Source organism: Schistosoma haematobium, chromosome ZW (genome assembly GCF_000699445.3).
Source record: "Schistosoma haematobium chromosome ZW, whole genome shotgun sequence".
In the NCBI taxonomy this organism is placed as follows: domain Eukaryota; kingdom Metazoa; phylum Platyhelminthes; class Trematoda; order Strigeidida; family Schistosomatidae; genus Schistosoma; species Schistosoma haematobium.
Genome location: NC_067195.1, coordinates 30,837,697 through 30,865,150, shown reverse-complemented (window position 1 = coordinate 30,865,150; position 27,454 = coordinate 30,837,697). Strand labels below are relative to the sequence as shown.

General features: G+C 38.1%; 2 protein-coding genes across 2 annotated transcripts; one reads left to right on the top strand and one right to left on the bottom strand.

Annotated features, from left to right (window-relative positions):
- Positions 1-1,944: 1,944 nt before the first annotated feature.
- MS3_00003267 (uncharacterized protein) lies at positions 1,945-6,396 on the bottom strand. The gene is made up of 8 exons (XM_051211011.1): positions 6,118-6,396; positions 6,007-6,081; positions 5,765-5,960; positions 5,561-5,716; positions 4,292-4,525; positions 4,145-4,252; positions 3,336-3,491; positions 1,945-2,700 (listed from the first exon to the last, which is right to left on the bottom strand). Exons 1-8 carry the CDS (start codon positions 6,195-6,197, stop codon positions 2,632-2,634), a joined length of 1,074 nt encoding a protein of 357 aa, XP_051071037.1. The 5' UTR covers positions 6,198-6,396; the 3' UTR covers positions 1,945-2,631.
- Positions 6,397-14,016: 7,620 nt separating this feature from the next.
- MS3_00003266 (uncharacterized protein) lies at positions 14,017-21,227 on the top strand. Its single transcript, XM_051211010.1, has 4 exons — positions 14,017-14,282; positions 18,402-18,703; positions 20,673-20,837; positions 20,966-21,227. Exons 1-4 carry the CDS (start codon positions 14,278-14,280, stop codon positions 20,992-20,994), a joined length of 501 nt encoding a protein of 166 aa, XP_051071036.1. The 5' UTR covers positions 14,017-14,277; the 3' UTR covers positions 20,995-21,227.
- Positions 21,228-27,454: the final 6,227 nt, after the last annotated feature.

Here is a 27,454-nt window from a genome sequence, read left to right as displayed (position 1 = left end):
TTGGCGAGGTGAGGTCAAGTGAATGACCACACTGGAATCCTGTATGCGTGTTTCGGAGACACAGCATACATCAATGGAAAGAGACTCTAGGGTTTTAGCCAAGGAAGCCTGCTGACCGATTTGACATAGGGTGCGTACATTGAAGGCTCCAATGTGTAGTTTGTAGCGAGGTTTCAGTAGACCTGGGACAGTGTTTCGCGCACTAGAATCGTTGGTTATGGTGACACTTGAGGAGGAAGCCAAAAGAGTAAGTTTAGAGTTGAAATTCGATGTAGGAGTAATGATAAGAATTGAAGGGGTTGATTATGAATACAGTTGTCTTGAATGCTGTTAGAAGTATGAGGGCGGTTATCACTTCTTGGTAGCCTACACCGTGGAGGGGTCCTTCTGGAGGTACCTGAAAAGGAAATTGGAATAAAAGCGGTTTTAGTGACTCCAGAATGTTACCGCAGTGCCCAAGGGACAACTGCTCGAGGTCGGTCACATACAACTTTTTGTTAGTAATTTTCGTATTACCTCCTTACTTGTTTGGATCTTACCACCGGAGACGGATATCCGTGGGATAAGGCGAGGTGTGCATTTTTAGGGTCGACCTTTTCTAACCCCACCCCTCGTTGTGGGAAGGCAGCATCGCTGTCATGCTGGTTGTCTGAAGGAAACACCTTATTGCTGTCACACCTCTGTACAGTCAGCAGTACGACTTCGCCTTCGGACCTTGGGTTTCTTGCTTTTAGTCTTACTGCTCTTCAACCGACCTGCCTCCCAATCAATGTTGGCCAGCCAACAATTGAAGATATCAGCATGGTCATCAGAAAATCAAGATACACAAAGCAGCAGGACCAGACAACATTCCAGCAGTCACTGTAAGCAGATGTAGCAGTAACCACAACGTTACTCCACATTCTCTTTAGCAAGATTTGAGGTAAAAAACGAGTACCAGCAGACTGGAAAGGAGGATACCTGATCAGGATTCCAAAGAAAGGCGACTCCAGCAAGTGTGATAACTACACTTCTATCTGAAGTTTGTGCTGATGATGTCGTTCAGATGAACGATGAAAGCTCCACGACCAAACCATCCAGCTCAGAGAACAAAACTCCACCAAAAACTACATTGGCCTCACTCTTCTCTCAATACCAGGAAGTCGTCAGCAGGGTATTTTTAAACAGAATGAAGCACTCCGTAGACGCTTAACTTCGAGACCAACAGGCTGAGTTCCATAAGGATCGATCGTGTACAGACCAAATCGAAACACGACGGATCATTGTGGAACAATCAATTGAATGGAATTCATCACTCTACAGCGATTTCATTGACTACGAGAAAGCGCTTAATAGCGTGGACAGGACAACACCATGGAGACTTTCTCGACACCACGGAATTCCTATGATGGATTACACTGCAAAATCGTGCATGGCGGACAGCTCACAGACTCGTTCAAGTAAAGACTGGTATCATGTATGGTTGCTTACTTTTACCGTTTCTCCTAGTGATGGGCTGGATCATGAAGATGTCAACATCTGGGGGGAAGCACTGGATGGCCAGGATGTAGCTGGATGATCTAGACTTCGCAGATGATCTGACTCTTCTATCTCATACGCGACAACAAATGAAGGAGAAGACGACCAGTGTAGCAGCAGCCTCAGCAGCAGTAGGTCTCAATATACACAAAGGGAAAAGCAAGATTCTCCGTTACAACACAGCATGCACCAATCCAATCACAATTGACGGAGAAGATTTAGAAGATGTAAAAACCTTTACATATTTGGGCAGCATCATTGATGAACAGGGTGGATCTCATGCAGATGTGAAGGCGCGAATCGGCAAAGCAAGAGCAGCATATTTACAACTGAGGAACATCTGGAACTCAAAGCAACTGTCAACCAACACCAAGGTCAGGATTTTCAATACAAATGTCAAGAAAGTTCTACTGTATGGGGTGGAAACCTGGAGAACTACGAAAGCCATCATCCAGAAAACACAGGTGTTTATTAACAGTAGTCTACGCAAAATACTTCAGATCCGTTGGCCGGACACTATTAGCAACAACGTACTGTGGGATAGAACAAACCAGATCCCAGAGGAGGAAGAAATCAGGAAGGAGCGCTGGAAATGGATAGGACACACATTGAGGAAAGCACCCAACTGCGTCACAAGGCAGGCCCTCACTTGTAGTCCTCAAGGCCAAAAGAGAAGGGGACGACTAAAGAACACATGACACCGAGAAATGGAAATAGACATGAGAAAAATGAACAAGAATTGGATGGAATTGGAAAAGAAGGCCCAGGACAGAATGGATTGCTGAATGCTGGTCGGCGTCCTATGCTCCATCGGAAGTAACAGGCGTAAGTAAGTAAAAAGTAATTCTGATGTTTAAGTTTTTTAAGTCAATTAATTTGATTGACTAAAGAAAATCTTTTACTGTGCAAATTAGCTCCAATCCAAGCAATTTACCATGTATGCCTAACTTATTCTTCTGTTAGTATGTTTTAAGCAATTTAAACTATTTTATAGAAAAGAGTATAAATTCTGTTTCAATATTTTGTATATTACGATGGATAAATAAATAAATATCATCCTGATAAATTCTATTTTCAAAAGTAATCGTGAAGCTGTTCCGTAGACGCCATCGGTTAAATTGTTTCATTATGGCTACCCCGTTGTTTTTTCAACCAGAGTTTCTTTTGACAATGTAGTTCCACCTTGAAGAAGAATTGTAATTTAAATATCTACATTTAATTTCCAAGTTATATAATACATTTACTATAAATATAAGCATTTGCTCATGTAAATCTCAGTTTTGCATTAACAAACTTATTATATACATGTACGAGTAAGTTGACGATTATTTTTACTTCGAAATAATACAAATAAGTATATTACATCTTTATTTATTTGTTCTTACTCACCTATGCTAATAGTACAGTTCAATGTGTAACAATATAAGGCTAGTGTTTCTTACTTGAGCTCTTTTTCCTGAAAAAAATGAGTGTAAATTGTTTTTTACTACCTGTTGTTAGTCACCAATAATTGGTAACTGCACAATCTATTTATTTTTTCAGTTCCTAGTGTTATTAAATTTAAATCCTCTATAAATCTATGTTAATGTTTGTCGCTTTTAGTCATTGTAATATTTCCTAATCCTTGAAAATGAAAGTTTAATGTCCATGCTAGAAAATGTCGTAAACCATGTTTATGCTTTATATAAATGTGTCAACAAATAAACAACAAAACTGCTTCAAAGCATTAGTAAAATAGTAATGTAGAACTCTGGATATTCAGTACAATTATTTGCCATGTAATACATAGCATTTTATACCTAAAGAATGTGACTTACTTCTGCTATCTTTAGTCTTCGAGTGTATATATTTTGTTTGCGTGTTAAATCTCGTTCTTCGCTAACCAATTTTACAAAATCGATTACAGATGGTACACGATATGATGAGATTTGGTCCTCGAATTTTTCGTTAAGAGTTCTTTCAAATTGTAATTCCTTCATGAAAAACAGGGAAGTTAAAGTATCTGCGATTATATTCAGTTGGCTCAGGGTGAAGTTTTATCACTATAAGAAAAATGTTCCGCCATGATCTGTTATATTTACTATCATATACAACCAAGCATTTATCTGAGTGCTAGGCTACCTATCGATCTACACTCTTAAACGTTTATGTTCGTATCATTCAGTTAAATAACAGTGGTGTATCTATGTGCTTCTCACTCAGTCTTTATGAGAAACAGCCATTTTTCACTTCAACACTGTGCATTGGATTATCAAACAGATATTTTCAGCAGCCTAATATCAAAAATCGCTATATAAGATTTAAGCCTTGATAATGAGTAAGTTGTCAATAATCATATTTTTGTAGAAATTCAAAATTTACGTATTATATAACTAAAGCTGTGACCTTTCCAATGCTTGTTATTTATTGGCTAAGTTTTCTGATTGTACGTCGCGTATATGTTGTCAAGCATCATATGTTATCTAAGAATCTTGTTTCGGAATTTCAGACTGCTTAACTGTTTTCTGGTATTTGTAGTATTTCCATTGGTTGTAGGAAATATTCCTTATGAGCTGTAATATATATATATATATATATATATATATATATATATATGGGTTAACTTATTGATTCCAAAAAGAGGTACCTGCTTTGCTAGGATGGTCTCACTTTCGACGCGCTTTTGCATTTCTCGACGTTGCTTTTGTTCTTCTTTAATGTATTTCTCCTCTTGTAATGCTTCATTTAACTTTTTCTAATGAAACATACAGTCAGTGATGAATAATATTGTTACTTTGTATCCATTTAAGATTTGAAGTGTCCTTGCAGCAGTTATTTTCATTTTCTGAATATTATGATTTTTTTCATCGATTTCTGCAAGACATTTAGTGTTATCTATCTTCGTCTGTTCAAAATCGACAGCGCCTAACACATCGCCAGATTCCTTTTGCCTCAGCTGTTCTTCAACTTTCTTCAAAGTACTTTTTATAGAACTATTTTTCAAACGAAGTTTATCCGATTGAGTGTCCTATAATGTATACAGTGTTAAGAAATAAAATATTCAAAAACATCAGAAAAATGCTTAGTATTGGGTTACGTTGTAACTAAAATTTTGTACTAATTTCTGCATCTTTTTATTTCGCTAGGAAATTATGACTTAATGTGTCCAAATTTGTATTTCAACCACTAAGACTTCATGTCCAGATTTGATCAGCGTGTTTTGCTTATTACGCTATATCCAATCTAGACGTATATTACTGTTATACTAAAGTGTATTGTTGTTTATGGAGTGATATCGGCTAGCCTAACGACGTTACATAGCGAACGCAGTCCTTTTTCAATCTAAACCTTACAATTATGCACATTTTACTGGGATTCATATAAGTGTTTAATTGGTTTAAATCCTTAGCCAAAAATATAAAAACCACTCCATGATCATGTACTGCTACACTCTCAACCATTTCTTTTCCGGTCTTCTTTCTCTTGCGAATTAAATATTGTTTACTTTTAGTACGCAAATAATTAAAAATAATGGACAGTTTTCTAATCCAGGAAATTCAGTCACAAGTGAGACCAAGACAAACATCTGTGGTTGAAATTTCGGTTCGACATTACTGGTCGAAAATTAGAAAATAAGGTGTCAGTGCTGTAATTATCTCCCTCATGTAGTTCGATGTTTGTTACACAACATAATTGTTAGTTGATCTGCGTCAAAATAAATAATAAAGTGTCCATTAAAAAATAGAATGCCAAGTTATGAACCTAGCCAACGCCAAGGTTAGAATCGACCGATTTTTGGATACATGTATTTCCGAATGTGCTATATCAGCATTTATGATAAGGAATTGTCAATAAGTGTCTTCCTTAGGAACAGTGTGAAATCCTAGACGTCTGAGCATAAAACATGTTTTGAGGGTGGAAACATATTTCATGAATAAACATACTTTGCTCACTTAGAAACTTATGTCAATCGTTTGCGCCCCAATAAGTTCAAGTTAGGTACTATATAAAAATAAACTTCAACATCGAGTAATAGATTACGTGATAAACTAACTATACTTACAAGAAATTTCGAGTAGTCGTCCGAAAAACGTAAGACCTTCTCAGCTGGAACAACTTGAAGACCCTCAGATGAATTCTTGTTTCCCACTAGTTTGCAAAATTGGTTATAATTTTTCAGGATTTCTTCTTGACGTGCTTTCAACTCTTCAGAAATAGCCTGATGAAAATGGGATAGTACCATTAATATGAGTCACACGTATATTACTTTTTGTAGATCCAATGCTTCTTCAAAGCTAATTCGTGTCTGTTCGCTTTCGTTTTTGAGGTCTTCATATTGTGCTTGTAGTATAAGACATTTCTGTTCATTTGTCAACGTGACAAACCTATCTACAGCAGAACTCCTACTCTTTGAACGCTTTCTCACCAATGATGCCCTCCTACTCAGAGATGGCATAACTTTCCTGATGATTTGCAGTGATAAACATTATTTACATATATTTTACAAACTCTGTTTCAATATCTAGTTTGCCTAGAAAGCTCTTGTAACACTCATTTTCCAATGATTCTTCAGGAATATGGCTTCTAGATTATCAAAAACAATAAATTGTCCATGTTTACTGTATTTCTGTTATAGCTTTAAGCAACTCTTCGTTTGTGGCTCTATTAATCCAATCCTCTTCTTTAACTGTACCCTGCATTTTTGAAGCTATGGCAATGACCTACCTTTTGTATCTTTGAAACAAATGTATTGAGCAACTCGAACAGTTGGTTAGAGTTGCCGTTAAAGTAAATCGCTCGATGTAATGGGTATATATCCTTGACTCACTTAACTTCTTACTAACTGGAATTCTCCAAATAAAGGTACTGATTCAACCGATCGTTAATTCTTAATCACGGGTCATTTCTATCTTAACATGAAGCTACTGTTACGCAAAAACCTTCAGATACATATCTTACGAAAAACAAGTGCACATGGTGTGAGTCGCTATTTTTTTAATTTTATAGTCAACTTTCACGGCGAAATTCCCTCACTGGTATTTGCTGCTTATGTCAAGACGTTCATTTCACCACCCACGATATTTGCGGAGAGTTTGCTAGGACCGATTAATCTGCTTTCTTACTGTTCATGAAAGAATTTTCAAGCACCTGGACAGTTCTGGTGTTTGAATGTACTAATGATACCTTTGTACTTGTTGAATGCTCCATTTCAAATTCTAAATACAATACATTCGTTTGTGCTTGTGTCGTAATTCTTGATTCAATTGCGTTAATTCTGGGATTCCTAGTACATAATGTAATTCAAATAATTCGAAACATTAAATTGGCGTCGCAATGGAGCCTGCGATGGAAAAGTTAGATATTCATTCAACTTCTGAAGCTTTTGAAGATTATTTGGAAAGTTTCGAAATCTGGACTGTGACCAAGGAAGATGATGAGGATGTTAATATTGTTGTACATTTCCTCACATTCATCGGAAAAGAAGCATATAACTTATTAAGAACTCTGGCTATGCCAGAAAAGCTTATGTCGCTTCCTTATACAACTCTCAAGGAACTGCTGCTAGACTATGTTAAGTATACAAATTTCGAACGCAGTAAAGGAAGATTTTGTAAAGTGATTCACGAGGATACAAAAATTTCCACTACATTACTACGTCATCCCAACCCAGTGCATAATCAACGATATGCAGATAATTCATCAAGGAGTTGCAATGCATTTCACGAAGATGGGCAAAAGTTTGGTCAATTTTTGTCCTGTGGCAAGTTCCACTCTTTTAATTCATGTAAATTTCGTAATTCTAAGTGCTCCGAATGTGGTGATATTGGATATATTCAGTCAGTCTGTAATACTAATGTTCATCTTACTGCAACTAATATTAAGTCTTGTAATTCTGATTCTACTGAGTCGAGTATTCATAATGATCATTTATCTTTATCAACGATGTTAAAAGACAATGTAGGGTCATATAGCAGTTCGGAGTTTAATGAAACTCAGAATCCTGGTGAGACAATGGTTTCCAATAAATCAATTTGTCAGAATTCTCACGTTATTGTACCAGATATGGCTTTTCCCAATGATTCACATATTTCTGATGAAATTCCTCGCAAATCTGAAGAAAATATGTTGAGTGGACATAATTATGATCGAAAACCTGATGTAGTTTTGGTAGATGCTGATTCTTCTAATGATCCTTTACTCTGCAATGACATTCTTAATAATTTCGAGGAAACTATTTCAGAAGAGTCAAATCTTGATGTCATATCAAATATTACTTGTACTCATTATGCGTTTGTTTCTTGTGGTAAACTTGTTCAATGAGAAGCACTAGTACTAAATGACCTCGATTTTGATTACGATTCGGATGATTTCATATCAACTGCTGTTCATCCTTATCACAAATCCACTTTCGATGTATACTCTAATCAATGTGAGAAATATGTTTTAAATGAAGCCACATCATTCATAAATTGGGGATATAAAGATCCAACATTATTTCGTGGCGGTGAATAGTGTTGAAAAATCTATGGTTCAAATTCTAGATATTAGTGATTTCAGTACAAAACCGACATGCCGATTGTATACAATTCCAGGTGAATCTGTTCCGATTTCGGTTGTTAATTCCAAAACTAATGAGCACATTCCAGATAATACCGAGTTTTTATCCAATACAATGTCGGACAGACTCAGGATAAACTTGAGAAGAAGACGTAAAACCGATTACAGACACTTATACTCGTATTTACGCTGTGGCGGATGTGGTGTTCGAATGAACTAATGGTACTTGTTGAATGCTCCATTTCGAATTCTAAATACAATACATTCGTTTGTACTCGTGTCGTAATTCTTGATTCAATTGCGTTAATTCTGGGATTCCTAGTACATACTATGATTCAAATTCTTTTCAAATATTATAACAGTTTAGCTATAAAGCTACACTAGTCTTAGTGGATCATACACCTTATTTAAATGGCGACGTTGGATTTTCACTCCGAATAAGTTTTCCTAGTTTCCATCACTTTAGATGAAATATTTCATGTCAAATTATCAAAGTATTATTTTCTTGCGATTTTGCATCAGTACTCTTTTTGGTTTATGGAATATATGACCTCAGAACCGGTAGAACTCACAAGCGTAAGGAAGGAGTTATTGTATCCATTAGAAATAACTTGCCCAATGCATTTTTCGATAACTTATCAAATGAGAGTGAAATATACAAATTATTTGAAGCAATAAAGTCTAGCCAAAAAAACCAATGTTTATTCGTTTGGTGTTTGATGTTTCTCTCTGACACACTTCGATGCATCTGATGTAAACTAGAGAAAGTTTAAGAACAGAGAATTCAGAGTTATCAAAAAATATTTGGTAGGGTTATTAAATGTGCCCTAGTGCTGAGTGTGAAAGAATTAACTAGAAACAATCGTTCTCCCTTAAACATACAATGACCTGTCACGGATACGACATCACAAACATAACTAGCTAAATATGTCACAAGTATTCCTAGTTTGACAACACCTTATCCAGTGACACCTTCAAAATCAAAGTATGCCAGCCCAGTGAAATCAGAAGCGGAATGTTTCGAATATTTATTTTTTAGAATATCGATATCACGGAAAGTGAATAATGTAAACCCGCTAGCGTTGTAGGAGATGTGTTGCACAGTTTACCCACTCGTGATCTAGTGCGAATGCGTGACCGCGAGCCATTAGCCCTGTGAAACTAGTCAGGCCAGCATCAAACTTCGAAAACATACAAGGCCATTGATATTGAGGATTTATTTACCCCTGCAGCACACCCTCTCTTTAGCGGAATAATGATGATACCAATAGATATGCAACCGGAATTTTGAACCAAACGAGCTCATCATTAGTAGATACTCTTCAGATAGCTTGCTATGTTCAGTAACATCTAAGTATCTTTCCCTAACACAAAGAACGATGTGGAAATGTAAAAGTGTGTATGACGAAAATTTCTAGTCGTTATGTTCTTCGTAGTTTTCCGTCTTTTCCAGCCGTCCTGAAAAACAAAATAGGATATATGGGTGCTTGTCGAATTACACTCATACGTGCGCAAGGACACAAAACGGGTTCAAAAAGGATAATAAGGTTATATTCATGCGTTTCGTAAACATGAATTAAAGCAGGAAAGGTTTCCGCGCAGTGAAAATTTTTATTTGGAAAAGTTATGCACACATAAACATATTCGAAAAAAATTCGTGTTTGGCTTTTTTGAAATATATATAAGCATATTGAAAAAGTTTTTTGACACAGTAATACAAGAGAAAATTGGAAAGAAACAAAGTGTTATGTTAAAAGACTGGTATTTGAACGAGGAATATTCTTTGCGATAAATTCTCTTCAGGTTCTACAATTATATTTCCAAATTAATAATCCGAAAAATGGTCAGGTCAAGGGCAAAGTACATCGTTTGGAGCATGTGAATTTCGGATTGTGATAAACAAAATACAATAAAAATTGTTAATGTTAATATGACTCATATAGAATGTTAACTTGAATCAGCTTATATGTTAAGTAAAATTTTAAGATCCATGATCAGAATAAATATGGATCAAATAGGGTGAGAGAGAAATAATAGTAAAATTACAATTCGATCAAATAAGTAAGACGTAATACGGAGGGATGAATATATTTCTTCTCCACGCATAGCTCCGGTTTCTTCATCCGGATGGCTGCTGCTTCAGCCGTTTGAAGGACTTTAGTCTGACCAGTTTTGGCAAAGAATTACTTACCTTATAAATAATTGAAAAAGATTGGTTTATACTGGCACTATGACCGGTTTGTACTAAATGGGCCAATATTGCGCTGTTCATCTTCTTCATCAAACCTTTGTTTAGCCGCGCTGGAAGGTGTTCACGAGCACGTAAATGTAAATTCCTGAAACTTCGACCAATATAACTCGCTCCACAGGAGCAGGTGAACTGATAAATACAAAATAAATATATTCAACCACCCCTCTTCCCCTGGCCAACATCAAAGCCAATTAAGCAATCGTAATCTTAACTATTAAATGACCTAATTTGACTATGACCTTTCGTAGTCAATTGTAATTGTCCCTGTTATCTTTATCCATAAATCTTTGTATTGTTATTATTATCATTATTATTATTCGTCTTATTGGTCAAACATCATTAATCTACCCTATACATGATTCATTCACTTCGCATTCATCCCTCCGTATTACGTCTTACTTATTTGATCGAATTGTAATTTTACTATTATTTCTCTCTCACCCTATTTGATCCATATTTATTCTGATCATGGATCTTAAAATTTTACTTAACATATAAGCTGATTCAAGTTAACATTCTATATGAGTCATATTAACATTAACAATTTTTATTGTATTTTGTTTATCACAATCCGAAATTCACATGCTCCAAACGATGTACTTTGCCCTTGACCTGACCATTTTTCGGATTATTAATTTGGAAATATAATTGTAGAACCTGAAGAGAATTTATCGCAAAGAATATTCCTCGTTCAAATACTGGTCTTTTAATATGACAGGGATCTTTAAACGATTAAAGTGTTATGTATTGCTTTACGTTTAGTAATCGCTTAGGTGTTCTGGGAACCTTATTCTTCTGCCAGAGTCAGTTGGTTGTTGATTTTCGGGTGAGTTGTCGTAATTGTGAGACTCGTCCCTTTCCATTGTACTGAGGGAAGATAGACATTATAAGTATTTCCTTCCAAATACACGGCTTTGGGGCGATCGATCCCGAGGCTATATTTAGTTCCGTTCTTATCGATGATATAGTACTTAGGTTCACCCTGAGGGAATTTGAAGAGTCCTTGGTATTCCGTTTCGAGAAGTCGTCGAATTGATTCACGATTTACAGTGACGTGCGTACTATATAGTAGGACAGGTTGAACGAAAACATGTTTAGCTGAACACATTGCGTTTGTAAGCCTACTCGTGTAGGCGTTTAGATCCATATTCATTGAAGAAGACAAAGGGTCCACGAAGGTTTCTGGAAGTCGGAGTGTCGTTTCATAAACAATTTGAGCTGCAGTGCAGTCAGCTTTTACTGAATCGCGAACACCAAGTACGACAAGTGGAAGAGTGTCGGCCCACTGTGAAACATTTGCTGCTGATAGGGAAGCTTCGATGGAAATGTTCTACCGACCAGTTTGCTTATGGGTGATAAGCGTTCGTCCGGAGTCGTGTGATTCCTAATAGCTCAATCGGACAACGGTAAAGTCCAGATTCTAACTGGCGTCCACATTTTCTAATGATAGTAGAAGTGCAGCCCAAATATGCCTCCTATAGTTGGACGAAGACGCGGACCACTGTTTCATCAGTAATATCCTTGATGGATGGGGATTTATCTACCACTACATTCAACTCAGTAAGAGGGACAATGCAGTTTTATTCTTCGATTTCCATATAATTGTCAATATCTATATGTCAAAGTGAGCCAGACGAAACTTCTGGAATTCAGATATACTAAAAATCTGCACGCTTAGCAATTGGAGAAGAAGCACAAATATCCCTAACATCAACGGACTGTATGTAAGTGAGAATTAGTGCGCAAAAAGTACAACGTCACACGTAGTACTAACTCACCAGAGAATCCCAGATAACCTTCATGATTTTTCAGTAAGGACGCTTATTCACTTTTCGTGTGAGGAAAAAAACGTGAGCGAGATTAATTTCACCGCTCTCTGATGAGATGATTTTAATTTTGGGAAGCCATAAAAATTTGTACCTTCATGGAATTTTGGAAGAAGGTGTAAATAAAAGACTATTAGGAGTTCTGTAAGACACCCAAAGCGCTGATACTCCTACACAGTCCAAGGGACGAAGAGAGTAGAAGGCGTCTTTGAATCATTTAGTGATAGTAGTACTATATCAACAAAGGAGGAACTAAACAATGAAGTCCACGTGTTCACAGACTACCTAAGTAGTGCGTAGGTTATAGTGATGCTTGATTGGCGAGTGTATTGTATGGGATCTGCAGTACATAGTTATTGTGAAGTAGCCAAGAGACAGAATCTATGCTGCTTATCGGAATCGCACAGATGCCGTACAACGAGAAACTGATTAGGCCAAAACTGTTTCCCTCGTCGCATAGAAGAAATAAAAGTGACATAATTTCCTTTTTTTACTACATAGTATTAGGTTTGCATTTAATTCGCTGAACGACTATATAATGAGAATATAAAAGAGCGAGAGTAGAATAATTATCAGTATATTTGACGAAAACAAGATAAATGATAGATGGTGTCAGGTGGTTGTAGTACAAATGTAGCCCGTCCCAACCACTAGGCAGAAACGCAGTCTCGAAATTCTGTATGGGAATTTTGTACTGTGGTTAAAAAGCTCTTATTTAGCCACCACAAATCGGGTTCTGACTGTCAGACAGTTTTAATGAATATAGTGGAAGGACAGTTAATCATGCATTTATTTATTTGTACTTATTTTCTCGTATTTTCCTTCCATTTGAAGGTTCGGCCGTAACAATGCACAAGAAAATGGCGAATTTTCTGGAATCTACATTCTTTGTAATAGCCCTATTTACTATCAAATGCACTAATATGAACAGTGATTGACCGGTAGCCTATCTCTCTTTTTAAACAACTTTGCAGGTCTTACTTCATTAGACAAACAAAAATCAGCAATGTAATAAGGTGAATACAAGTATTCCTTCCCTTAAACCCATTACACCATAATTGTTCTCAACCATAATCAGGAGCCTAGCGTATTATCGATCGATATGTTTATTAGAATAAACCACTAGTTTGTGCAACAAAGTGATGTTTTTGCAAGTTTATATACATCCGTCCAGAAAAAAAAACAAAGCTGGTCTTCAAATCAGCATCTACCCGAGTCACAGTCATAATTGAGGACACAAATGACGATCAAAACCTTCAACGTTCTGCACCTATCAAAAATGTCTGAAAAGTAGCTTATCATAACGGTTGAATTGATTTCTTAAAACGTGCATAACTGCGGTCAACATATAATGCATGAAACAAGCAGCTCGAAATGTGGAAATCCAATCCGAAGAATAAGAACTTTGCTTTTCCAATAAAATTTCGCACACTGAAATACCTAAAGCTGTAACAATACAATAAAATGTTTAAAACAGTGCTCAGGATGTGGCAACATCTACCATGGCTTGCTGAGATCCCGAGAACGACGCACATTCTACCATCACAGCACGCTCAAGTTCATGTGATTATTAACAGTTAATGTTTGAATCTGCTGTCATCGGACACTAATACTTGCAAAATTGTGTTGGAAGGTTTAATTCTTATATTAATCATGAAGGCCTATTTATGACCAAGCACGGTGTTGTTTGGCCTACGAACAAACTTTATTATGAAGGTCAGTTGACGTTTGTGATACATACATCGTCACCACAGTATATACGATTTAGAATTTTTCTGTCGGAAAACGCATCAGTAGGTTTTGAAACGTGGGATTAAGAGCAAGTTTTTAACACTTTTTTTTCTGCATGCTTTAATTTCAATTTCATTGATTATTGTTTTAACCATACGGTAACAGCTGTTGTTAGTTGAAGGCGGTACGACGACTAGTTCTAGTTTTTATTCCAATGGTTGTATTAATCTGAGGCTTTCGTTATTGCTGGTTTTCGTCGATTTCTCTCGTTATTAAATGTTAGTGCATTTTGTGCGCTTTCAGTGTCGTCGACTCAACTTTTTTGTTATTCTCTTTTCTAGTCCTCACGCTACTCTGCATGCTCTTTCAGTACACAAATTACCTTCTGGCTAAACACGGACCGCTGCATTCGTAATGAAGTAAGTTTTAGTGATTAATAGTGTTGAAGAATCATCCTATTGACTGTTTATGATCGGTAGTTTCTCTAGATACAGTGATAACTTACATGACAATTCATTGATCTTATTCATCCTTAGATCCGCATGTTTTTCAGTATCCGTCTTAGGTAATATAACGCGTATATATCCAGCTAATATCTATCTGAAGTAATGTGAATTAGTGAGCCTTTTTGCTAATTAGTGATCCATTGATCTGCTGATTTGTACCGGTCATTTTACTAGGAATTTTAGATATTCCAAAAAAACTCACTAATTTGTAAGAAGTAGTGCTTTTAGAATTACTTGATTATGTGGATCAAAATCAGTTGCAGTGGTGGAAAATATTCGTCCTTGAAATACCACTTTATTTACTCCATGTATTTCTGTTAGTAATTGTTTACACCTGAATAACTACCGCTAGGGTAATTGTTGATATAACTAACAACGCGTTTCTGTGTCATTTCTGTTTGGGTGAACGGTACTATCGAAAAAACTAGTCAAAACCCTCGTCACACAGTACGTATGTAAATCGATTCAAGTCACCATACCTCGTCATCACAGTGAGATGACATCAGGAAATTTCATAGTGGTAGAGGTAGTAATAGTTTCAGTGTCAAAAGAAAGAACAACATCCAAGACGCGATCCAAAGAAAAGAAATACAAAACAGTGGATTGTAGAATAATGATGGAAAATGTACAAGCTTAGAATCTCAAGTGGGAAGATAAAGAGTGGATACATCTGCATCACCGCGGATGATGTTGAGCTGTTCTATTCAAACTCTAACCACTGGTTATGATAATTACACGGACACTAACTATGCAATCTATGCCTAATAACATGGCTCAGTTCACTTGTCAGTGGGCTTGGCGTCCTTAAGCTTTCTTCCAGCTTACTTCACCACAAAAGCGCTCGTCGAGGTACCTTACCCCTAAATCCTGGATTGGTTACTCGGTGGTCCCAAAATACCTGAGCGATGCTCCGAAGACACCTATGGTCGAATACCGGTAACCTACGAATATCCTCTATTCTTAATGATCGTGTTTTACGCCCAATAATTAGAATGGAATAAACTGCTGATCAGTAAGCTAGTCTTTTGGTTGACTCTTCACGAGCCTCACTTAAGCGTCGGGTAGATGTTATATTAGTCTATTTGATTCATCCTGTAGAATGAGGTCAGAGATCGAAACTAGTGAGATAAGATTACGTCCAGTTCCCAGACGCCAGCTAAGATCACTCAATTTAACTGCTAAAACTGAACAACCATTCTTAAAGATCTCTGGTGCTGAGCCATCTGTATCTGCTGCTCTTTCCTGATCTAGATTACCTACAACCTTTTAAAATGCACTAAGAGTTGGTGGACTGTTGTAGTTCTTCCCGCAATATCTTCTTGGCTTTTCGATCGTTGGGTTAAACTCTGATGGGTCTTTTTACTGCAGCTTTTCTGCATCCCTTAAGACGCAGATAAACCGTACTTGCACCAGAAAATGACTAGAATCTAAACATATGCTCCAAAATGAGCATTAGCCTTCTATTCGGCCACTTCAACAATGAATGATGAGAATTTCATCTCTTTGAGTCAATTTTAATGTGGGTGATAAATCATTTAGTCAACTAAAACGTAGGACCAAGTTACCATACCTCATTAGCAAATCATGATAAACACTAAATTCATTAAAGCAGTTAACGCAATCGTAGTAATATAGAAAAGGATTGCGTATGAGGATGTGATACAAGGAGGAAGAATTAGTTCGTAGAAAGAAAAATATGATGTGATTTCAATCCCACGGTTTAAGGGGAGACAAAGAGTATATACACCTACGCCATTGTGATCCGTTCTGAGCCATGCCACTCAGAGTCTCCAACCATTCATTACGATATTCACGCGGACTTCAAGTAGCCTGTATCTACCAACATGGCTCAGATCAAAAGTCAGTGACTTTATGAACTGATACCGCGTTTTGGTTTAGTCTTCCCTAACTTCCTGCCATGTCTCTAACATGAGTCAGCATTGCGCGCCACTGTAGTCAGTACTTGGGCATGCGTAATACGTGCCCTAACCACCTCAATCGATGGAGATCCACAACCTCATCAACTGATTTACCATCATTCCCTAATACTTTGCGTCTTATCTCACTACTACTTACTCAGTGTTCCCATCAGATGCGAGCAATATTTCTAAGACACCTGAGATCGAATAATGGTAACTAACGAGTATCCTCTACCTTTAATAGAGACGCTTCGCAACCGTAAAGTAAAACAGAACTAACTACTGAGTAGCATACTCTTCCTTTAATTGATAGACGGGTATTTCGCCTTCGCCATAGGTGACAAAAGTTGGCAAAAGCCAAATCCGTGCAGTGATTTTGTCAGACACCAACCCATTAGGGCTGATAAAACTTCCAAGATAATATAAGTGAAGTTGTCGAAGCGTTTGACTACTTCACTCCCTATCATCAGTTCAGGTGTTCACACAGGCCAGTCGTGGAGCAACTTGCATTTAGAAGGGGAGAGACGCATCCCAAACATTCTGGCATTGTTGCTCAGTGCTACCAAGACTGCATTTTTCAGAGTCTTCACCAAACAGGACTATCGTCTGCATATTCTAAGTCGATAAGTGAACCTCCCTGTAGGAGATCAATCCCCAAAAATTCAGACGACGAGAACGTTATTTCCAGCAGTAGGATTATGATGAAGTTGAACAAAAATGGAGATAGTGGACAGCCTTACCGGACACCACTTGAGGTTGTAAAATCAGATGACAGTTCTCCATAAGCTCTCACTGGACTGGTAGTGTTTAAGTAAGGAGTCCTGACGAGGTTTATGTGCTTTTGAGGTACACCCTTCAATGACAGACACTGCCACAGCACCTCTCGGTTTATAGAGTCAAATGCCGCTTCTAAGTCAAGGAAGACCATCATTGTGGACGCCGATAAGCATTCCTGTGTTCTGGAGTCTGGCGAATGGTGAATATGTGGTCGATGCAGCCACGACCAGGTCTGAAACCGGGCTGATTTTCTCGTGATTGCAGCTGACGAGTTTTAGTTAGGCGTCCGATAATTATGGAAGCTAGTATTTTAGATGCTATATTAGTCAAACTAATTCCTCTATGGTCGGTTATCACAGGATGGTTTTGACCCGTTCTTATACATTGGGACAATCAGTGCTTGCGACCAATCAGATGGGATTACGTTCGACTTCCAGATTTTAGCTAAAATATTATTCAACGTAATCGCCGAAACTGAACCACTATCGCTAAAGTCCTTTGGAGTTTACCCATCTGAACGATCTGCTTTTCTTCATCTCAGATTAGCTGTGACTCCTTGAACTTCAATTAAGGTTCGGGGCCCTATTTCAACGTTCAGATCAAGCTGTTTATAAATGGTGGGCAGTTGGAGACCAGCTGAACTGATCCTAAAAGTGTTGTGACCATCGTTTTAAGCGTCCAGACTAAGAGCAGATAAGAGTGCCCAGATTGTCTCACACTTGACTTCTTAATCCCGGTCTCTTATCAGTCTGAAAAGCTGTTTGGTGTTGCCTACAGCCACTGTGTTTTCCATCTCTTTTGCTTTCGTTGGGTGGTAATTATATCTGAGGATGTCTTTTAAAGGATTGGTTTTTGTCTACAGTTCATAGCCGACCTCTTAGGATCAAAAAAGTAAACTTACCTTCTCGGGAGAAATTAAATGTAAGTTTGAGTGAAGTAACTTAAACTACTAATCTATTATTTGCCTTTAAAATAATCTTGTTAGCGCAAACATTTTCTTTAAACAAACAACTTTGTAAACGTATTGTTCACTTTTTCGTCATTGCAAATATCTAGTGGTTATAAAGTTTTTATTTTTATCTCTCAAGCGGTACTTGATAATAGTTTCAGCAAAATCTGTCTTTTAAAATATGCATGGTCTTTGATGATGGACCGTCTATTTTTCTTAAACTTGATAATTACGTTTTCTCACTTTAGGAGCTTAATATGTTGTTTCTAGTTGACAATTTAACAATTAAATAAATGTTGGGCTCCACAAATAGTTGTATAAGTAATTAATTAAACTTTATTTTTCTCTGGCTAAACTGATTTAATTGAAATCCGCCACATATTTAAGGCACGTGGGTCGATATTTGACCGAATCAGAACGCGGAAATATTCTAAAGCTGTATGAAGAAGGGGAAAATGTTGAAGAAATCGCAAAGTATTTTGGACGAAGTGAAGCTACTGTACGAAGAATAATTGCTGGTACTTGGCGACCAAAAAGATACTCGGGCGATTGTTCTAAAGGGATCTTGGAAGATAAGTACTTAGTTCTCAAAGTGAAAGCCAATAGATTGAAGAACTTGAAAAAGCTACAACCAGCTAAATTGGACTCCTGTGATGCCAGCGTGCAAAGTCGAAGTTCAGCATCCAATAGTAATTCATACATTGTTATTAACAAGCTTTTACTATTTAATTTATAACCACTCTTTTCGCGTATATTCACGTGCTTTTCAATCAAGCGCATAATCATGCAAAACACTAAATATCCCGGGTCATTTTATCCTATCCACAGCAGTGTCAGTCCGCCAATCACAACGTACAACCTCGTACGTACATAGATCAGTTCAACATCCTATAACCCATTAACCCAGAGAGATGAAATTGTCAGAACAAATCCCAGAGTAGTAGAGGTAACAGTATCAGTGATAAAGGAAAGATTAAGGACTGAAGACACGATTCGACAAGAAAATATAAATAAGAAAAATAAAGTGAGGAGTCTAGAAGTCCAGTTTTCAAGGGAAAAACGGATGTACCTAGGCCATTGCAAACGATTTTAACCCATTTCATTAAAAGTCTATAACCATTGGTCATGGTTATTACGCAGACTCCAGCCAGGTAATCTACATTTATTAAGATGGCTCAGTTCACTTGTCAGTGGGTTTGGCGTCCTTAAGCTTTCTTCCAGCTTACTCCACCAAAAAACCGTTCGTCCAGGTAGGCAGTGGTTGGGCGTACGAACACATGTCCCAGCCACCTCAGTTGATGAAGAATTACTACCTCATCAGTCGGTTTGGCATCTTTATGCAGTACCTTATCCCTGACTCCTGGATTGGTTACTCGGTGGTCCCAAAATACCTGAGTGATGCTTCGAAGACACCTATGGTCGAATACCGGTAACCTACGAATATCCTCTATTCTTAATGATCGTGTTTCACGCCCATTAATTAGAACGGAGTAAACTGCTAAACAAGAAGCTGAATTGATGGTGGTCTTACCGATGTATGATCTGTACACGGTTGAGACGTCTGACTAAATTACCACCTCCACTCAAATTGACTCAAAGATGGATTCAAATAGACCAGATCCTCACCAGTCATCGTTGAAGAGGCCTAGTAGAAGACATGCTCATTTTGGTGCATATGTTTAGATTCTAATCGTTCTCTGGTGCAAGCACGTTTTATCTGCATCTTACGGGATGCAGAAAAGCTACAGTAAAAAGACCCATCAGAGTTTAAGCCAATGTTCGAAAAGTCAAAAGTTAGCCGAATGTGGCTGTGAATGTCTGTTATAGTAATTGATATATAGCGCATAACTCAAGAATGGTAAATCGTATAATAATAGTTGACAGATCAAAATGAAGCTCATAATAAGAGGGACACGAATATGAATAGTATAGTTATTTAACAATTATACGATAAAAATACACGTATAGTATTGGATCCCAAAAGTTTTCATTCATTATTCTCGTCATGATATAACAATAACATCTATCCGACGCTTAAGTGAGGCTCGTGAAGAGTCAACCACTGCCTACCTCGGCGAGCGGTTTTGTGGTGAAGTAAGCTGGAAGAAAGCTAGAGGAGGCCAAACCAAAACATGGCATCAGTTCATGAAGTCATTGACAAGTGAACTGAGCCATGTTATTAGGCATAGACTGCCTGGTTAGTGTCCGTGTAATTATCATAACCAATGGTTAGAGTTTGAATAGCACAGCTCAACATCATCCGCGATGATGCAGATGTATCCACCCTTTATCTTCCCACTTGAGATTCTGAGCTTGTTAATTCCTCACTATTATTTTTCCTTCACTAACCAGTTCACTTCGTGTTATGTAGTAGTTTACGTTCATTAAAAAGGTTAGTTAAATGAAATTACTTGCTGCAGTGTGTGGAGTTGATGATACAAGTTAAGTTTAGTCTGTGTGTAGGTCATGCAGAGCCGTCATCTTCATAGTTTTTTATTCAGTCGAAGAAATATTGTTAGGTTTCTTGGACAAATGGAAATCTTGATGGTTTGCCATCATCTGTTTGACTGTTCCATATCTGAAAAATATTTTAGTTATTGTGTGATTTTTTGTCAACTTGTCCATTGTAATGTTTTGTTTTTACTTTTCATTCTGAAGGCAATAGGTCATCAAGCAAATCAACAGACATTTCAAATATTTATCCTCCGAAATTGAGAGGGATTCCTGGACAGATTGACAAAGTCTTCTCAAAAGAAGTATTGCTGTGCTCTCATGGCTCTGTTGTATCCGTTCATGACTTCATAAAATTCCTATGTTCTAAAGGTAGGCAAATATACCTAAGGTGTTTAGCTAAACGAAAGTAATGTGTTTAAGTGATTTTTCTATTAATCCACTTGTAGTAACGGTGATTCTAATAGCATTTCTTTATTTGTTTTTGTACTTTAATCTAGAGACATCCTCCAGCTGTGAAATTTGGTAAAAAAAAATCAAGAAAATGCTATCTAAATCCTTAGAACTTATCGCTCATATTTGAGCATCTACCATCAAGTGTCAGTTCAAAGATACATTATTAAAGAATCTGATAAAGAATCCAAGTTGAATCGTGTGCATGTGTTACTGGTATTGATTGCAAACTAATCATGAGTTATCAAAAATGAGTATATTTGTTGCTTTATCTCTAGCACGTTTGATCAATTATAGTCTACTTCTAAATGCCTTTATTTTTCAATAAGTGTTTTGAGGAGTCAAAGTCAATTTCGAGTTTTACATTCAGTCTTTTCCCCTATGGTATGTCGTTGTAAACAGCTATCAGAACATTTCATAAGTTAGAAATGACAATTTTGTGACTTTCACTTCATCATTTCTACAAAGGTCACAGCTGTGGAACATCTAGTACACTGTATTTAGAAAATATTTTATTTACTTCTACTAATGTGATTTTTAAGGTGTAGTACCCTAGTTCGTACAGTCAAATTCGAATCAACTGGAAATGGTTCGCCTTTGATGTGCACAATATCTAGTTTACAATTCCAACAAGATCCTTCTGGATTCCTTTTTACGACATTGTTTAAATAAAGTTGAATGACGAAATAGCCACAAGTCTTGTGAAATAAAAGTTCTCATTATTAATTTGCAAATAACTAGCAATTGAGACAAACATATTTCTCATAAAACCAGTTGTCATCTAATCTACTATTTTATAAATAAGTAGTTTATATAATATCACGTACTTTCGAAACAAGGAAAATGCAAATTAGTCTGTCGAGAAATCGGTCTGTTAAATTTCTTAGTACCTGAACAAATATGAGGGTTATCAGGACTAACCAATGTTTCTGCATTTTTTAAATTTTTGCTGAATTACAAGTCACTTTCTAAAATAAGTAACTCCGCCTGTAGCTCTTCTAGAGTTACTGCCGGTCCCAAGCCCGGGTAAAGGAGGAGGGTTGGGCATGGGGTTAGCGTCCCCATCCCGTAGAAAACTAACTCGCTAAAAAAACGCTTACCAGAAAAAATAATTCAAACCATTTTAACTCTGCCCTGAGAGTTAGAAGGTCTTCATTTAGAAGAATTATGACGCTTCATGGTGAAAGCCGAATTCCTTCGGAAGCCACGAGGCCGATGCCCCTTCTAACAACCAGAGCAAAAATTTTTATAGGTACATGGAACGTTAGAACAATGTGGGAAACCGGGAAGACCAGCCAAATAGCAACGGAAATGAGGAGATACAACTTGGCAGTACTGGGAATCAGCGAAACCCACTGGACTCAAGCTGGACAGAAAAGGCTAGCTACGGGAGAGATGCTGCTCTAATGCTGTCCAAAGTAGCACGAAATGCACTTGTAGGATGGGAATCCCACGGATCCAGAATCATCAAAGCATCATTCAAAACAAAGAAGGAGGGGATCTTAATGAATATTATCCAATGTTATGCACCCACCAATGATAGCAACGACGACATTAAAGATCAATTCTACGAGCGGCTGCAGTCAATCATAGAGAAATGCTCAAGAAAGGACCTCACCATTCTGATGGGAGATCTAAATGCCAAGGTCGGAATAGACAACACTGGATATGAAGATATTATGGGACGACATGGACTGGGAGAGAGGAACGAAAATGGAGAAAGATTTGCAAATTTGTGTGCATTCAACAAATTAGTCATAGGAGGCACAATATTTCCACACAAACGTATACACAAGGCTACATGGATCTCACCGGACCACACTACAGAGAACCAAATAGACCATATTTGCATCAAAAAAAAATTCCGAAGGACAATGGAAGATGTGAGAACCAGGAGAGGAGCTGACGTAGCTTCAGATCACCACCTAGTTGTAGCCAATTTAAAACTGAAGCTAAAAAAGAACTGGACAAGTGGACAAACAGCAATACAAAGGTTCAATACAGCCTTCCTTCGAGATACTGACAAACTCAATGAATTCAAGATAGCTCTCAACAACAGATTCCAAGCCTTTCAAGATCTACTGAAGGAAGAAGAAACCACCATGGAGGACAACTGGAAAGGCATCAAAGAAACATTGACTTCAACGTGTCAAGAGGTTCTGGGCCTAAAGAAACACCATCATAAGGAATGGATCTCTATAGAAACACTGGACAAGATCAAAGAAAGGAAGAACAAGAAGACAGCAATTAACAACAGCCGAACACGAGCAGAGAAAGTCCAAGCACAAGCTGAATACATAGAAGCAAACAAGCAAGTGAAGAGGAGCATTAGAGCCGACAGGAAGAAATACGTGGAAGAATTAGCAACGACGGCAGAAAAAGCTGCTAGAGAAGGAAATATGAAACAGCTCTACGATACAACGAAGAAACTATCAGGGAAATACAGTAAACCAGAGAGGCCGGTCAAAGACAAAGAAGGCAAGCCAATCACTGAAATTCAACAACAGCGAAACAGATGGGTAGAATACTTCGAGGAACTCCTGAATAGGCCGGCTCCAATGAATCCACCGAACATCGAAGCAGCACACACAGATCTTCCTATAGATGTCAACCCACCAACGACGGAAGAAATTAGAATGGCCGTCAGACAAATCAAGAACGGGAAAGCAGCAGGACCCGACAACATACCAGCTGAAGCACTGAAATCAGACGTCGAAGTAACCACAAGCATGCTTTACCCTCTATTCAAAAAGATTTGGGAGGAGGAACAAGTGCCGATGGACTGGAAAGAAGGACACCTCTTCAAGATTCCAAAGAAAGGAGATCTGAGCAAATGTGAAAACTACAGAGGCATTACACTACTGTCAATACCAGGGAAAGTCTTCAACAGGGTGTTGCTGAACCGGATGAAGGATGCAGTAGATGCCCAACTTCGAGACCAACAAGCTGGATTCCGAAAGAATCGGTCGTGCACAGACCAAATTGCAACACTACGGATCATCGTCGAACAATCAGTTGAGTGGAACTCGTCACTATACATCAACTTCATTGATTATGAAAAGGCATTCGACAGTGTAGATAGGAGGACATTATGGAAACTTCTTCGACACTACGGAGTTCCTGAGAAGATTGTCAATATTATCCGGAACTCATACGACGGACTACAGTGCAAAGTAGTGCATGGAGGACAGCTGACAGATGCATTCCAAGTAAGGACCGGAGTCAGACAAGGCTGTTTACTCTCTCCCTTCCTCTTTCTTCTGGTGGTCGACTGGATTATGAAGACCTCGACATCTGAAGGAAAACACGGAATACAATGGACAGCTCAGAACCAATTAGACGATCTGGACTTCGCAGATGACCTAGCCCTCCTATCACGTACACGTGAACAGATTCAGATGAAGACAGCCAATGTAGCAGCAGTCTCTGCATCAGTAGGCCTCAGCATACACAAAGGGAAAACCAAGGTCCTCAAATTCAAAGCGGAGAACAGCAATCCAATCACCCTTGATGGCGAAACTCTGGAAGATGTAGAATCCTTCACATATCTGGGAAGCATCGTCGATAGACATGGAGGTTCAGATGCAGACGTAAAGGCGAGGATTGGCAAAGCAAGGGCCGCATTCCTACAATTGAAGAACATATGGAACTCAAAACAACTTTCAACCAATATCAAAGTGAGAATCTTCAATACGAACGTCAAGGCAATTCTACTGTATGGAGCTGAAACTTGGAGAACTACAACAACCACAATCAAGAAAGCACAAGTATTTATAAATAGCTGTCTACGCAAGATACTCAACATCCATTGGCCGGATACCATCAGCAATAGCCTTCTGTGGGAGAGAACAAACCAACTTCCAGCTGAAGAGGAAATTAGGAAAAGACGATGGAAATGGATAGGACATACATTACGCAAATCGTCAAACTGCATCACGAGGCAAGCTCTAACTTGGAATCCTGAAGGGAAGCGGAAAAGAGGAAGGCCAAAGAACACATTACGTCGGATAATAGAAGCAGATATGAAAAGGATGAATTACAACTGGAAGGAGCTGGAAAGGATTGCCCAGGACAGGGTTGGATGGAGAATGCTGGTGAGCGACCTATGCTCCTTCACGAGGAGTAACAGGTGTAAGTAAGTAAGTAAGTTCTAAAATAAGTAACGAACCCAAATTTACTTGTCTGTGCTTCAGCAACTATCGGATATTTCTTTATCCTAGAGTATCCTCTTACTTTTTGAAGGATTCTGATGGCTAGGTATTATAATTGGCAATGCAGACAAATTTATTCACAGTTTGATACTTACCACAATCTGTCAGTGAAGTTGTCTTGTGCAGAATATATTAGTATCGACAACACACCGAAATAGTTTCTTATTCAGACTGAAACGAGTTTTCATCGAGTTTCATGTGTAGCATATTAGGTAGTAGTGAGCTGAGCGTGAGTATTAGGCTTCCTATCAGTTTTATCCAACACAGTAATCGCCATAATATCAATGAAAAGATTACTACTCAAAGTTATCGACTGTCTTTAACAAACTGATGGTTCCTTGGTGCTTGATCGGACGCTTATTACGAATTCAAAATATACGTTCAATTGTGCTCATCTAGTTCTACTTGCCTTAAATTGAACTATTACGGGAATTCTTATTTGGTATATTAATTTGAATTACCAAACAAAAATACTCTGGATTGAATATTTCAAATTTATGGGCTGAAAATTTCAAACAATTTTCTGCTAAATAAACTTCCAGCTAATCCACATTCTTCATCTTATAGTATCTAAAACACTAGCCTCGATAATTATCAGACGCCTAACTAAGACTCGTGAACTGCAAACACGAGAAAATCAAGCTGGTTTCAGTCCTGGTCGTGGCTGCATCGACCACATATTCGCCATTCGTCAGGTTCTAGAACATAGACATACTTATCGGCGTCCGACAATGGTGGTCTTTCTCGACTTAAAAGCAGCATTTGACTCGGTAGACCGCGAGATTCTGTGGCAGTGTCTGTCATTGAAAGGCGTACCTCAGAAGTACATAAACCTTGTGAAGGCTCTTTACCCGAACACTACCAGTCGAGTCAGAGCTTATGGCGAACTGTCATCTGCTTTTGTAACCTCAAGTGGTGTCCGTCAAGGCTGTCCGCTTTCTTCATTTTTGTTTAACTTCATCATAGACCTATTGATGGAAATAACATTCTCGGGTATTGATCTCCTTCCAGGAGGTCCACTTATCGACTTAGAATACGCAGATGATATAGTCCTGTTTGGTGAAGACGCTGATAAAATGCAGAGTCTTTTGGTAGCACTAAGCAACAATGCCAGAATGTTTGGAATGCGCTTCTCTCCTTCTAAATGCAAGTTGTTGCTTCAGGACTGGTCTACGTTAACACCTGAACTAAGGATAGGGAGTGAAGTAGTCGAACGCGTTGACAACTTCACTTATCTTGGGAGTCTGATCAGCCCTAATGGGTTGGTGTCTGACGAAATCTCAGCACGGATTCGAAAAGCTCGCTTGGCTTTTGCCAACTTACGTCACCTATGGCGAAGGCGAGATATCCGTCTATCAATTAAAGGAAGAGTATACTGCGCGGCAGTCCGTTCTGTTTTAATTTACGGCAGCGAAACATGACCATTAAGAGTAGAAGACACTCGTAAGCTACTAGCATTTGACCACAGATGCCTTAGAAATATTGTTGGGATCACCAGGTAAGTAATAGTGAGGTTAGACGCAGGGTATTAGGGAATGACGGTAAATCAGTTGATCAGGTTGTGAATCTTCATCGACTGAGATGGTTGGGCCACGTGTTACGTATGCCCGAACACCGATTACCATGACGTGCAATGCTGACCGGTGTTGGAGGATAGTTGGAAGAAAGTTAGGGGCGGCCAGACCAAAATGTGGCATCAGTGCTTGAAGTCACTAACTTCTAGTCTGAGCCATGTTGGTAGATGCAGACTACTTGGTTGGGGTTCGCGTGACTATCGTAACCAATGGTTGGAGACTCTTGGTGAGACGGCTCAGAATCGATCACAATGGCGTCGGTCTGTACACTCTGTCTTCCCTTAAACTAAGAGATTAAAATCGCTTCATATCTTTCTTTCTACGAACTAATTCTTTGTTCCTGTACTATATCCTTATTGCAATCTTTCTTTTATATATTACCACCTCTGAATTAACTACTTTTATGAATCCGGTGTCCATCTTGTTGTGTTAATGAGGTGTGGCAACTTGGACCGATGCATATATTTGCCTGGTCTAACGTTGTAGCTGACTGACATTCTTCATCTGATCAAGTAGTAAGTAACATTTTTTTCCAGCACTTCCAAAGAAATTTATTCTTGTTTGATAAGGTTATAAAATTTCGTTTCGAAACAAGTTGAGCAATAGGAAGAATTACCACGTTCCACCTTACTGTAATAATATTTAGACTAATGTTAATTATTTTATAAACTCAACTCTTAATACGATCGTGAAGTGGAAGATAAAACTGTTCATCATTGGAATCCTGCAGGTTTACAGCAGGGTGATAGCC

Excerpts from the sequence above, each read along its gene's own strand:
- MS3_00003267 (XM_051211011.1), bottom strand. The coding sequence starts at position 6,197 with ATGCAGGGTACAGTTAAAGAAGAGGATTGGATTAATAGAGCCACAAAC. Across the intron at positions 6,082-6,117 it reads AAAGCTATAACAGAAATACA|AAGCCATATTCCTGAAGAAT; the intron begins GTAAACATGGAC and ends TTGATAATCTAG. Across the intron at positions 5,961-6,006 it reads AAACTAGATATTGAAACAGA|GAAAGTTATGCCATCTCTGA; the intron begins GTTTGTAAAATA and ends GCAAATCATCAG.
- MS3_00003266 (XM_051211010.1), top strand. Across the intron at positions 18,704-20,672 it reads TCGAAGTTCAGCATCCAATA|GCAATAGGTCATCAAGCAAA; the intron begins GTAATTCATACA and ends TTCATTCTGAAG. Across the intron at positions 20,838-20,965 it reads AAAATTCCTATGTTCTAAAG|AGACATCCTCCAGCTGTGAA; the intron begins GTAGGCAAATAT and ends ACTTTAATCTAG.